Source organism: Dermacentor albipictus, chromosome 6 (genome assembly GCF_038994185.2).
Source record: "Dermacentor albipictus isolate Rhodes 1998 colony chromosome 6, USDA_Dalb.pri_finalv2, whole genome shotgun sequence".
In the NCBI taxonomy this organism is placed as follows: domain Eukaryota; kingdom Metazoa; phylum Arthropoda; class Arachnida; order Ixodida; family Ixodidae; genus Dermacentor; species Dermacentor albipictus.
In genome coordinates, this window is record NC_091826.1 from 122,227,854 (window position 1) to 122,241,999 (window position 14,146).

General features: G+C 46.8%; 1 protein-coding gene across 2 annotated transcripts in view; it reads right to left on the reverse strand.

Moving 5' to 3' along the window:
- Positions 1–658: 658 nt before the first annotated feature.
- Positions 659–14,146, reverse strand: part of LOC135913805 (sodium-dependent nutrient amino acid transporter 1-like) — a 107,019-nt gene continuing 93,531 nt past the window's right edge. For both annotated transcript variants that reach the window (XM_065446498.1, XM_065446497.1), the window contains 2 exons: positions 6,798–6,953; positions 659–1,021 (listed from right to left, as the gene is read on the reverse strand). In XM_065446498.1, the coding sequence (XP_065302570.1) occupies positions 773–1,021; positions 6,798–6,953 (405 nt within the window). In that variant the 3' untranslated portion in view covers positions 659–772. The remainder of the gene's footprint in view (positions 1,022–6,797; positions 6,954–14,146) is intronic.

The window sequence follows — 14,146 nt, forward strand, 5'->3', positions numbered from 1 at the left end:
AGCTAATTATTATAGCTGCTCGAGACGCGCGTGCAGTCGCGCGAGTGCATTCCAGCGCCTCAAGATTGACACGCCCTGATGGAGTGCTTAGGACGGACAGCCCACTCCTGCCACCACCCTCACCCCCCTCTGGCGGGTGGGGGAGAGGAGGACGGCAGCCGCTTTTCACGCCGACGCTCGCGCCGCTAGAGACAACGCGCAACGGTCGAATATGGGCCGAGTCGCATAGAAGACGTTCGGCAGCTTCTTGGTCACCATTCCTTGGACGCATTAGGCGCTGTCGATCACTGCTGTCAAGAATACACCGGTGAATACGACGCCTCGACGTAAGGACAAAGTATTGTTTGTTCTCTTTGGGGAAGATCAGGTAACACGTGCAGTTGCACAAAGGGGTTCCAGTGAATGTCTGCGCGCGCTCTGATACCTCTAAAACCTTGCTTCCTCTAGTTATAGCGAGAAATCGGGAGTGTTCGTGGTAGGCATGAGCACTCATTGCCAGTCTATACGTGTTGCAAATACCGTCAGGCCCGAAAATATGTGTTGTGATAGTCATGATAGGGCGCCACCGTTGACGCCAATGCGCCTCCAGAGTCCACAGAATTTATATCGCGATAATAGCGTTGTACCCAGTGTGCAATCGTTTCCGTTTCGCGACTGGTTTCGTCATATCCAGCGAGACGTTTAATAGCCAAACGAGAACGGTATCAAATGTATCTTTCGTTACGCCGCACGCATCCTTCAGCCGACAATCTGTAGAAGCGTCATTTGTATGTCACTTGGCGACGCCTTCCAAACAGGGATTGTTGGTGGCCGTCGTGTCCGTGTGAACCACGAACGTGCCGGTCGCCCCGGTGGTCGCAGCGCCCTCCGCGACCGCTGCGCCCTCTGCGGACTTGCTCGTCTCCACGCGGTGCTGCTTGACGATCAGACCGCACTCCACGAGTCGGCTCTTGTATTCCCGAGCGAACTGGGGGTCGGCGGGACGCCAGCGCGTCGCGTGGGCTTTCACCACCTCCACGTTCTGCGATAACTCAGAGTAATAACGTGGATGTCAAAGGAAAGTGTCAAGGCACGCTGTATTTGTGGAAATGTAAAGTAACACAGAGTTTTATAGGAAGACGAATTTGAAGTGAACAGCAGCGGTCGACCAACAGACGCGCAGGCCGGAGCCAATGTTCTGACAATGAGATCTGTCGTCGCTCTGACGTCTCACCAAAACGTTCACTCATGCCTGTACACCGCTCATTCAACCACTGCTTATCACTGTATTCCCTCTGCTATTTATGGGCTTTCCAAAAAACTGCGTACGCAGATAAAGGGTGTAGAGTGCTCAAAAAGGCCTACAAATCACGAGGTAGGCGAGTTAAAAAACAACGAAATTGCTAGCTCGTGCACAGATGCTACATCTTTACAGAAAAGTTCGGCAGCGTGTTGCACTCTCTGTAAGACTTGAAGGCGAAAGCTTGCTGCACACTTGATAATGCTTTAAGTTGCACATTCGAAGACTAGACTTCTTGCAAGACATATCGAGCCGCAGTGTGAAGTTGAGGTGCGGCGCTTTTGCGTGGACTACCTCAATGACACATGCGAGCGCGTAATGCACTACCTAAAGGTGCATCATGTTTGTCACCAGTAAGTGTTTGAAGATGCGTAACACAAGCCGAAAACAATTACGTTCCATCCTCTCAGCAGGCAAAAGCGGCACTCGCGGTCGAACTCCTTGCTCCCACCCCTTCGCGCGTCGCACCTCGTTTCGCGTTTGGTGAGCATCCTCGGCCGTAGCGTACTTTCGAGGCCTACCGCTAGGCCTACCGAGGATCCGCTAGGCCCCGGGCAAGTGTCCTCCATCGCTGCATCCCTCACTTCGTAGTCGACTGTTGCCTCAACTAAAACCCCTCAATTTTTCAAATGTAGCGCCATTCTTAGATCTTTCCGCCACCCCGCTCACCCTGGTGCGTCCTCCTCCACGCATCCTGTCGCCCCAGTCTCCTCCGCTCCTCCATTGGCTAATTTGTGTCACGTGGAAGCAGGCGCCGCGCTTTTGTATATTTTTTCTTTACAGCTTGGAGCAGGCGCTGCGCTTTTGTATATTTTTTTCTCTCCAGCGCGCGCCGACCTCCATTGTTGGGCCTGCACGACGAAAGTACGGCAGGCGGACTGACGGAGTGCGTTAGCGTAATAGAATGTGTAGGGCCGAGAACTTATTGCGATGCCATGCTGCTTCGCCATCAGTTGCCGCAACAGACACAGCAAGGGCAAAAAGCTTTTTGTTTTGCCGTCCGGCGGGCGCAACGCAAAAAGAAGTGTGGATCCACAGGATCGGGCGGGCTGACTGCGAGGAAGTGGCAAAGAACGCACGGCTTGGTTAAGTAAGGGCCACGGCTACTCACAACCTCTTATTTTGAGCCTAGTTCACGCCTTCCGCTTCGAAAAAGTGTGTTCATGCTCTGCGTGGGTTTTAGCGCGTTGTTTGGTTTTTTTTTCGAACGTGCTCTCTTTGTTCCATGTAGTTTCGTGTTGCAGTGAAATGCACGCATCTGCAGCTGGCCTGTTACATAAAAGCGACTTTATTCAGGGCGTGTTTCGAGCTCCACCAAAAGTTAGCACATTTAAGTCATATTTTAGTCGTTAACCATATAGAGCAAGGCTCAATATGACTTACGATGCAGTCTTTTAGCTTCGAATGTACGCCCGCATGTATTGATTTGGTTTGTGGTGATTAACTTTTTTAACGTTCCGAAGCGACTAAAGCTAGGATGCAGGTCGTAGTGAATGGCTCCGGATAACTTTATCTAGCTCGCCTGGGGATGTTTAACGTGCGCTTTGATCGTAGAGTCGTACGTGGGCCGGTAAATTCCTCGATGGCGTTTCATAATACTCGTGCGGGCGCGCTAGCGCTGCTTTAGAAGTTGGCGCCTCGGCGCGATTGTATTTCTTCAATAAATTTTATTTTCTAGTTGTAACACCTTGTGATTATTTGGTATCATTGACGGCGCCTCCAGGGCACCAAAGCGGCAAAAGGAACACCAAAGCTAGAACCAGGGCTGGATGGGGCTCGCCGAAGCCTCTGCATGCCAAGGGGGTATAAGATCGCGGACAGCCAATTTTGTATGCGAACACTCCCTGCGACGCCTGCATTATTGTAATGCCACGTGCTCTTTAGAGGCCGCCGTTAGCCATTACATGTGCCCTCCTGGAGCAGTACTTGTAAAAAAAAAGATACCGTCACGATTACCAAAGCACCCCACAATGAAAAAAAAAAAACGGCCCTGTTGCCAGGCATTGCTTACCGCATACAGCCATTCCGGCTGTGTGCTGCCAGCAATCTCTCACGCGCCGGCCGAACAAAAGTATTCTGCAGGTACGTAAATGAACCTACGAAACCACGTACACATACTTTCGCGCTGTCAACACATGAAACTTTGGTAATTACGCGCGTGTTTGAGTACACCGCGTGCTTGCGTCGTGTTTCAGCAACACGAACTCTCAACGTCGCGCGCTTTACGCCTTAAATACACCTTGAATAATGGTTCTTTTCTCTATTTCTTCCGCAATTCCAACACGAAATTCTAAAGGCCAGTTACCGACTGACGAAGAAAGATCTCGATTGAAAAAACTGCTCCGCAGGGCTCGAACGATCTTTTCTGCGGATTTCCTCCCGTAGCGTGTTAGCCGTCGCCTGCTACGGCAGGCCCACCACCGACGGCGCCACCATCGAGGCCGCGCCGAGCGGAGGAGGAGGGAAGTGAATGGCGCTACTTTGGGAGATTGAGGGGCTTTAGCCACAACCACCGCCGACACCACCTGAAGTCAGTCAGCGACGCCACACCTGTTTGTCTGCGCGCGCCGCCAGTTCCCATCTCACACGCCACTCGCTCGGAGATGGTCACGTGGCTTTTTGTACCAGTTTTTGTTACTGCTGTGTTTCGCTTAAGGTCACCACGCAATGAGCTACTTATTGAGGCTTTCGCATTAAATGTGGGCAGCGAAATCGACAAGTGCCAGTGGTCCCTCGTCATTCGAGCTGTTTGCTTTTGTGCAGAGAGCTAGAAAGCATCCATGTTGGAAGAAAGGCGCGATAAAACGGACGGATGGAAGAAAAAAATGCGAAAGATTATGGTAACACGAAATGTTACATTCGCCCTGTAAACCAACAACTGCGGTAATCGACGCAGCTTGGTCACCGATTGCGCGACTCAGACCTACAAAATCGGCGAGGTAATGTGACCAAGCTTAAAGGGGCACTGAAAGACTTTATAACAGATCATAAATTGCCCTCGGTAATAAAAGATGCCGCCTCACACATTTTCTGTCGCAAATAATTTTCGAATCTTTCAAGTACAAACGGAATTACACGTACTTATTGCACTGACGCCCGGCTTTCACCTTTCATCTCCACGAGCGCGCTGGAAGGGGCGATGGCAAGGAGACAAGGTTGCACCTACGGTTGCACTAAATTTTTTTTACTACGTTACTTCTGGTTCAGGTGTGTGCAGCACACTCTCGGCGCAAGATGCGGGCGCTCGGGCAACTGGAGCTGCTTCACATACATAGACCAACCAGCGCACGCAGTTGCCTCACCATGTCGGCGATGAGAGGGCTCGTCGCGGCACCCCGTGGCGGCCGCGGTATTTACGCTATGCCGCACAATAATGTGATCTCGGTGGTCACGCAGCTTCGCGCAACTGGCGTGTGTAGAACGAATCCATCATCATCAGCAGCAGCAGCATGGTTACGCCCACTGCAGGGCAAAGGCCTCTCCCATACTTCTCCAACTACCCCAGTCATGTACTAATTGTGGTCATGTCGTCCCTGCAAACTTCTTAACCTCATCCACCCACCTAACTTTCTGCCGCCCCCTGCTACGCTCCCCTTCCCTTGGAATCCAGTCCGTAACCCTTAATGACCATAAGTTATCTTCCCTCCTCATTACATATCCTGCCCATATGCCCATTTCTTTTTGTTGATTTCAACTAAGATGTCATTAACTCGCGTTTGTTCCCTCACCCAATCTGCTCTTTTCTTATCCCTTAAAGTTACACCCATCATTCTTCTGTCCATAGCTCCTGGTGTCATCCTGAATTTAAGTGGAACCCATTTCGTAAGCCTCCAGGTTTCTGCCCCGTACGTGAGTACTGGTAAGACACAGCTGTTATACACTTTTCTATTGAGGGATAATGGAAACCTGCTGTTCATGATCTGAGAGTGCCTGCCAAACGCACTCCCAGCCCATTCTTATTCTTCTGATTATTTCAGTCTCACGATTCGGATCCGCGGTCACTACCTGCCCTAAGTAGATGTATTTCCTTACGACTTCCAGTGCTTCGCTACCTATTGTAAACTGCTGTTCTCTACCGACACTGTTAACCATTACTTTAGTTTTCTGCAGATTACTTTTTCGACCCACCCTTCTGCTTTGCCTCTCCAGATCAGTGAGCATGCATTGCAATTGGTCTCCTGAGTTACTAAGCAAGGCAATATCATCAGCGAATGGCAAGTTACTAAGGTATTCTCCATCAGCTCTCATCCCCAATAAGTGTCTGAATACCTCCTGTAAACACGCTGTGCATAGCATTGGAGAGATCGTATCTCCCTGCCTGACTCCTTTCTTTATTAGGATTTTGTTGCTTTCTTTATGGAGGACTACGGTGGCTGTTTCTTTCAGATATCTTTCAGTATTTCAGATATCTTTCAGTATTTTCACATGCGGCTCGTTTACACCCTGATTCCGTAATTCCTCCATGACTGCTGAGGTTTCGACTGAATCAAACGCTTTCTCGTAATCAATGAAACCTGTATATAACAAATCCAAAAGAATTAAATGCTTTTCCGGGTCTTTTTCAGATCGCAGATATGTGTATTTGTCATTCATATAACTCAAAATTAACAATGATAGTGTTACCCAGAATAATCTCGTGATCACGAAATAAGTGAATAAATGTTAGTTCACTTGGCTTCTTGCAATGTAGCAGCATGACGAGATTGGGATGGAGAAAGCAGGCGATTTTCTACGGTTATTGACACGATAATAAATTCCTTGCTCCATGCAGTGCAGCGGTATTTGGATTAATGTTCATTGGAACCTTGTGTACAGATCGGCAGCGTTTTTTTTCTTTTTGTGTTGAAAAAGTGCTTCATCACCGTGTCTTGAATGGGTGATAAAGAAAGCACAAGTGTTATTTGCCCCCCAATGCGATGTTTCCCATAGCATCTTTGTTGTTTCGCGGCGTCATATCCTGTCACTCAAGTGAAGATAAAACATGTTAAAGAATCCTGTGCTTTCTGGACATACCTAATTCAATATGATGTGCTTTCTTCGCAGAAGTTGTTAATCCATTCAAAAGGGACAGAAAACTGGCAATTAGAAATTGATTCACCACTCTTTTAATTTCATTGGTGCTGTATGGAATAACATACGAAAAGCAAGCTCAAGTTGTGCGACTTAGCCGGCAAGAACACTAAAAAAAACTTTCCTTCTCTAGGTTGCGCTGATCGGTGACAGTCGAGCGCCACACTGCAGGCGTTGTTTTGTGACTGCTTTCCTTTTCTTCCGTGCAGATTTATTTCGTACTAACTGATCTAACCACGATCTCTTGTTGTTGTCTTTTGGTGCCTCGCATGCGAATGCACAGTTGAATTTTATGTTACGTCCCCCACCCCCCGATCCCTGAACAAATCTTCCAGTTTACAGTCAGCGCTTGCGCTGTCTTCGCCTTCCTTGGTCTTCGTTTCCAGTGTGCTGTTATTAGCCGTTCAAAGAGTATAGCGCAAGGTGTTCCGAACGCGAGGGTACTCACGAAGTTGTTGGAAGCCAGTATGGAGTACGCGTAAGAAGGCACGAAGGTCAGCGCAACCAAGGCCACAGAGGCCACGATGATCTTAGCCGGCACGGTGTACGTCTGGTCGCGGAATGTGGGACTTGGCCGGAAGAGCAGGCCCAGGACCAGGAATATCTGATGGAATGAAGCACGGCCGCGGTATGCTCTTGTCACTATTAGACAGTTTTAGTGTAACGTACGCTATACCATTGCGTACGCTGAAAAATAACAGGTCGTCACTGCGCATGCGCTGAACGCTAAATGAGACAGCGGGTATAGCGAGCGTACGCAACGCAAGCGAGTTAGCGTTCTCGGTTTTGCGGGGTTACCGGAGTGGTCTCGCGAAGTCTCGCCAAGGTGAGAGCGTGCATTTCAATATCGCTCCTCACAGTGCAAGCAACGTGTCGATCATGAGCGCAGCGGCCAAAGGCAATCCTCGCGTGCGCTTTTCGTCTGCTGACGATATCGAGCTGCGGCGCGAGGTAAGGGAGGCCTGTGCTTTCGGGGATCAGAACGGATGGACCCACCCTGATCGCAGCTGCTTTGAATGCAGCAACCGGCAAAACATTCACAGCACGCAACTTCCGCGAACGTGCGGAACTGATGCTTTGGCGCCACTCATCGAACGACCGGAAAAACGTCCGAAAGTGAGTTGATTTGTTCATTAGGTGAAATACACTCATATAAATCTTAAACTGCAAGTGTAAAAATGTTATTCATGACCTTACAGATCTGGCACAGAGGAAGAGTACAGTGAGAAGGAGCAGCTTCTGCACGAGATCATTGAAAAAAATGAAAAATGAAGGCTTAACGATTAGGGCACCACGGCGTTCAAATAACGGTGCAGTACCACAGCCGGCTCGTGGGCACCTCACATCGACGCAAGAAGCGGCACGACGCTCAGCAGCGACCGCGAGAGACGCTGCCGCCGAAGCTTACACGTTGGAGGACGAATTGGGACAGCACGGATACGTAGTAAAGACTGGATGTTGCCGTGAGGAATCGGGATGGAATTTTCTACTACAGCGTATATAATTTTGCACTGAACATGCAATTTATTGGTTTGTAATTTGCATTGTTGTGTACTTACAAAAATTACTTGCAGGTGTGAGCGAGTCGCCATCACAGTTGTTCAACAACATGATAAATGGTGACGACAACGGCTCGGCTGAACAACAGCAGTGCTCGCAATTTCCAAGCACAGCGAGCATAGAGAGTACAGCGCCTGCTGCATCGGCAATCTCGCTACGCGATGATCAGGGGCCATCAGCTGCACCAAGTGGCAGCATTTCTGACTGTGCTTCGCCCAGAACGACAGCACGAAGTGAGATACAGCGTGGCAAGTACCATAAGCATTATCTCACAATTTTCAGTGAAAAAATAAGTGTATATAACTGCAGAATTCCACTTATGTGCCGATTCTATAGTTGTTTTCCGAGCAACAATAGTGCTGAACAATAGGTTCAGTGTTGTTATTGTGCCTGACATACGATACTCACTAAGGGTAGTAGCTAATGCTGAACTTATTTGAGTGTCAGTTCCCTCGTGTTTTTCCCCAACACAACCGTGAAAATACAGTAAACTCTCGGTAACTGGAACCTCAAGAGTCCAGAGAAGTAGGTTCCGATAAAAAGGGATTCCATTTACTGAAAGAGGTGTGCAAAAGTGCAGCACTATGTCATACACACTCTTACTAATGTTGGACATTATAAGAGGAGGAGGAGTCGATTTTAATGAAGAGAAAGGAGGAGAGGTCGGCCTGGAGAGCGTGTCTCTAGCCTGCTACTCCTCACTGGGGAATGGGGAAGTGGGAAATACAGGGAAAGGTAGGTGGCGGATGATTATGATATGGTACAATGAGATACTATATACACGTTGTCCAATAAGCGGATGCGCACTGGAGACGCAATACACTAAGAGTAATCTTGTCCTTACAAAAAGTAATCGTGCCACAAAAAGTTTTTGCGCAAACACATTTCGCACTGACTACACGTCTCACAGCTTCTAGAGGCGATCGTCTAAACCAGTCTCACTTAAAAAGTTCAAAAGTGCTTTTATGGCACGTTGGGCACAGTCAACACTCCTCCACGCGCCCAAAAGCTTTTCTTCTGAAAAGGGGCAGGAGTGCAAGCTGTCAACAGTAGATTTGAATTTTCTTCGTTCGGTCGCATATTGAGGGCACACGCAAAGTACGTGTGCTATTGTCTCGAGAGTGTGACAGACGCTACATTCAGGGTCCCGTGCTTGTCCAATCTTGTGAAGGTATCGGTGGGTGTATGCCACACCCAGCCGTAATCGATGAATGAGTGTTTCCTGGCTTCTCCGCAACCGAAGTGGAAGCCGGAATTGTATTCCAGCGTCAAGTCTATATAGGCGCTCTTGTCGATGTTCGGGGTTGTCCCAATGTCGTGCCGTAGAAGTTTTAATGGTGTTATGGAGCAAGGTGTTAATGTCATACCGGGAAAAATGAATTTTTACAATGGTTCCGTCAGTGTGCGCCTTTTTTGCTTCCGCGTCAGCCTGTTCATTTCCAGCTATTCCACAATGGCCAGGAATCCACTGCAGCACGATGGTGTGCCCGGAATGAGACGCCTCAGCAAGCAGAGACATGATGTCATAACGGAGAGGACTATATGCGGTTCTGACATTATAAGAATAAAGAAATGAATGTAGCAGCTAGCTCGTCCCATGGTTTAGGCGCAGCAAGATACTTCTGGATTGTCCAGGGTTCACTCATTTTCATTTAAAGGAGACATCGGTGACGTATCAAAGCAAAATTATTGTATTGTATTGGGTTTTATGGCGCATAAGCGACTCAGGCTATCATGGGCCAAACACAGGGTATAATTTATTTCAAAAATTGGGTATCCTCAGCGAAGGTCCTTGTCCGGACAAGGACTCTGAGGAGCCCAACAAACCAAATGAAGACATCAGCCTTCTTCTCAGGACTGAGAAAATAGGTGAGGTGCATCATAAGATGGGCGAAAAAACTGGGTAATAATTTTTAGAATTAGTAGTTCTGTGACATATTACATTTCGTTTAGGATCGCTGCGTCTTTCAAAAAACTAAAAACAGATGAAGTTTCTACTAGTGGGTTATCTCTTAAAAGCAGACTGGGATGGAAGGGAATGCGTTCATTGTAAAATACAGTAAAATATTTTCTCTTAGCCGTTCGAGTTGTGTGCACGAGAATAAAATGTGGTTTACAGTGAGTTCATCTCCACATTACTCACATAAGGATTTGTCTTGTTTTGTGAGTAGAAAGTTATGCGTTAGGTGTGTGTTTCCGATACGCAGGCGGCATAAAATTGCTTTTATAAAACGTTCCTGATGCCTCCATGATCTCCATTCTCCTAGAATAGGTTTTATTAAATGTAGTCTGTTATTTTCTTCGCTATTCATGCATCATCAAAGCAAAAACATTGCTCTTACTGCTCGAGTCGTTGGCTGAATTAGTGTGAAGTCATGCTGTTGAAGTCTAAATTATCGAACAGTGCGCTGTAAGGTGGCCGAATTTTCAGTTCTTACTCTGGCCATCTATGGGGCGTGTGGCTGTATCACCAAGCTGTCTGGACTGCACATGCTATGCACTATCTATTATATTTTTGTTTGCTTGAGTCTTAAGGATGGCCCTCTGGGTCGAAGATAGGTGTCACAAAATAAAAACCAAATTATGGCTTTTCCTGACAAATTTACTTTAAACCGTCCTTCTGTTCCGTTAACTGAAAGTTCCACAAATGTTGGTTCCAATTTACGCGTGTTTTCGCATCGTCCAAATGAAAACTAACCAATATAAAGTCTGCTGTTCTGTGTAAACGGCAATTGCGTTTAAGAAATTTTCATTTAACGAGACTCTACTGTAATTGTATACTTCATTATTATTCAGAAATTATGAATACACGTTATAAAATATAGTCACAACAGCGCATGAAGTTCTTGACTGTCACAAAAGGCAGATGTGCTAATAATTATAGATGTAATGGTATATTAATATACCTCAGTCATTTTATGCTATCCTGTATGCATGGAGGCAGATCTTCCGCACTACATAATTTAGGCTTTGAAACATTTATTTCAACTGCTTAGATGGACCCAACTTTAAACTATGTCTAAGGCTTTCTATCTGTCTGCTCGGTAACCAAATGCTTGTGTGTAGCCTAGCACAATCACGATAACTCACACAAAAGAATCATTACACATTTAAATTATGCGATAAAGTGTGTTTTCTTGATTGTGCTAGGATGATGGCATAGTTGTTGCAAGCTTAACTCTTTGTGACTACTTTTGTTTGCAGGAAAGAAGAAGCAAGAACAAACAGATTATGAATTCCTTGAAAAGCGTATGAAACATGATATGTAAATGAAATACAAAGACTTTGTGCTCGAGACAAAGCGCATCGCCCTGGAAGAAAGCCGCCTATCGTGGGAGAAGGAACGGGCACTGCTAGACGCCCGTTTTAACGAAACTGAGCTGGAGCAGAGGAAGGAGCAATTGCTACAGTTCAATATAATCCAAGAAGACATGAGGAAGGAGCGAGCAGAAGAACGCCGCTTTGTTGCAGCACAATAGCAAGCTGTACTTGGCATACCTGAAAATTTTGTGACAAAGGTAAATAACATAGGCTAAACATAGCAAAGCATGTACTATCGCGCTCAGTACGATGTGAGCTACAATGCAAAAGCTTATAAGAAGCCAACAAAAAAAAACACAAAGGACAACACAGGAGGAATTGCAAGTTTCCCGTGTTGTCCTTGGTGTCTTTGTTTGTCTGCTTCTTATGATACAATTAATAGAAATTGCGCCCCTTCGTTCAACGCAAAAGTCTTGTAGCGTATACCGAACTGTTTTTTCTGGCAATCAAAATGTTTTGATTTTTCTAACACCACACCACTGTCCATGTTTGGGCACATTTGCTGGCAAGGTTTGAAAGCAGCACACACACATAGACATGTGGAACTGTGAATGGTGCTCCGAATACTGAAACTGTCATTGCACTTTGACATATTTTATTTCCATATTGCACATAGTACACCTTCAGGCATGTCTAAAAAGAGATCGGGTAGAGGTACAACAATCATTCGCATCATGTGAAGACAAACATTAGCTGCAGTTGTAACAATGCACCAGGCACACATAACAAATACATGTATGTACTCTATTTACCATTTCGTGAAACACGAGAAAATTAACAGTAAAATGAACTCTGATAACGGAAATCGTATGTTAAGAAAACTTCTACAATGTAACTTTGTGTGCTAAAACAAGGACAATGTACAAAGTTTCAAACATGGCACCACTGCAAGAAAATATATGGCAAAAACAAGGATTTGGCATACAGAGGTTATAAGGTTTGTCACTTCCACATGACTTCCATGGGACAAAGACCTATGTGTGTACAAGGAGATATGGGACAAAACAAACATGGTATGGATTGAGCGCAGATCGCAAAGGAATCTAGTGCGTATTCTTCTTGACAGCGGCAGGCAGTGCACCTTTATTCAAGCAGATCTCTCGAAGGACCTCACGTGCCCAGTTATCGGAAAAGAGGAACTATCTCTTGTTACGTTCGGCCACTCGAAGCCCCACGAGGTCATGCGCAGTCATCGGGTAGCTTTATCTCTTCATGGCCAACACAGTGACATTGCGGTAACCGTTGAGGCACTGGAAGTAAATAGTCTTGCAGCTTCTGTGCGTGAATAAATATGACGTTGCGGAGAACCTTCACCCTGACACATAGCCGCCGCATGAAATAAGCATTTTACTTGGTTCCGATGTTTACTGCAAGGTAGTCACTGGAAAGATCGATCATTTGACTAGCGATCTAACAGCCGTGGAAACCAAGTTCGGAGGGACCATGCAGCGAATCGTAAAACTCAAAGGAGGTTCAACAACGAGTGCTCTGTTGTTGCAAGACTTGTATTCCTGACTGCGACCTGTCCGGGATGTTGTGTCTTGACATCATTGTAATTGACAAGCCTTCGGTGGAAAATGGCAAGGTTCACACAGAACAAGATATCTGAAGACAGCATCACAAGGTTTGATGTGCTCTACCAAGTACTCTACCAAGTATAATAGCTGTGTCTTACCAGTACTCACCTACGGGGCAGAAACCTGGAGGCTTACGAAAAGGGTTCTACTCAAATTGAGGACGACGCAACGAGCTATGGAAAGAAGAATGATAGGTGTAACGTTAAGGGATAAGAAAAGAGCAGACTGGGTGAGGGAACAAACGCGAGTTAATGACATCTTAGTTGAAATCAAGAAAAAGAAATGGGCATGGGCAGGACATGTAATGAGGAGGGAAGATAACCGATGGTCATTAAGGGTTACGGACTGGATTCCAAGGGAAGGGAACCGTAGCAGGGGAAGGCAGAAAGTTAGGTGGGCGGATGAGATTAAGAAGTTTGCAGGGACGGCATGGCCACAATTAGCACATGACCGGGGTTGTTGGAGAAATATGGGAGAGGCCTTTGCCCTGCAGTGGGCGTAACCAGGCTGATGATGATGATGATGATGATGATGATGATGATGATGATGACCAAGTACTTCTAGGAATGATACAAGCTCCAGGTATAGTTAAGCTGCAGGCAGCGATAATCGAAGGTTAGCCAAGCGCCGTCTGCAAGCCCAACCCAATAAGTTTTGACAACAGTCTGAACTCAAGCAGTACCACATTGCAATCAGAGCATATTGTTGTATGTGGAAAAACACGGATGAAAGAGGCTATATACAGGGTATTTACACAGGAGCCAGGCCGACACTAGCCCGCGCCAAGGGCACAGACCCACTTCGTCATCGTTCTGGCGGCGGCTCGTCCCTTGAGCATCGCTCGATGATATCGTAATACTACCCCCCCCCCCCCCCCACCAACCCGCGGCAAAAGCGCCGTCAAGGTGCTGTTAAATATCCAAGGCGCGTGGAGTGTTGTAGGGTTTGAGTCGGGTGACGTGGACAATGTCACCGGTTGTCACAGCGGAGGACGTAGTGGGCGTGGCTAGAGCGATCTCGTAGGTGACATCGGTTAATTGGCGAAGCCCGCAATTTGGGCCTGTGTAGCAGGAAAGCAGTTTTTCACAAAGGCCAACTTTACGCGATGGTGACCAAAGCAACACGAGGGTGCCGGGCACAAAATGGACATCACATGTAAGCAAGCTACCCTACTGAAGGTATACAAATATCACTCTTGAAATGTGGCTGCTCATATCGCATCAGAAACTTCAAATGGTCATCAATGAACAAATGCAATTAATTCAACACACAGTGACTTACAAAGAAATGCAATGCACACCACATGACGATGTTATTTTCAGTTGACTCTTAGTAGGTA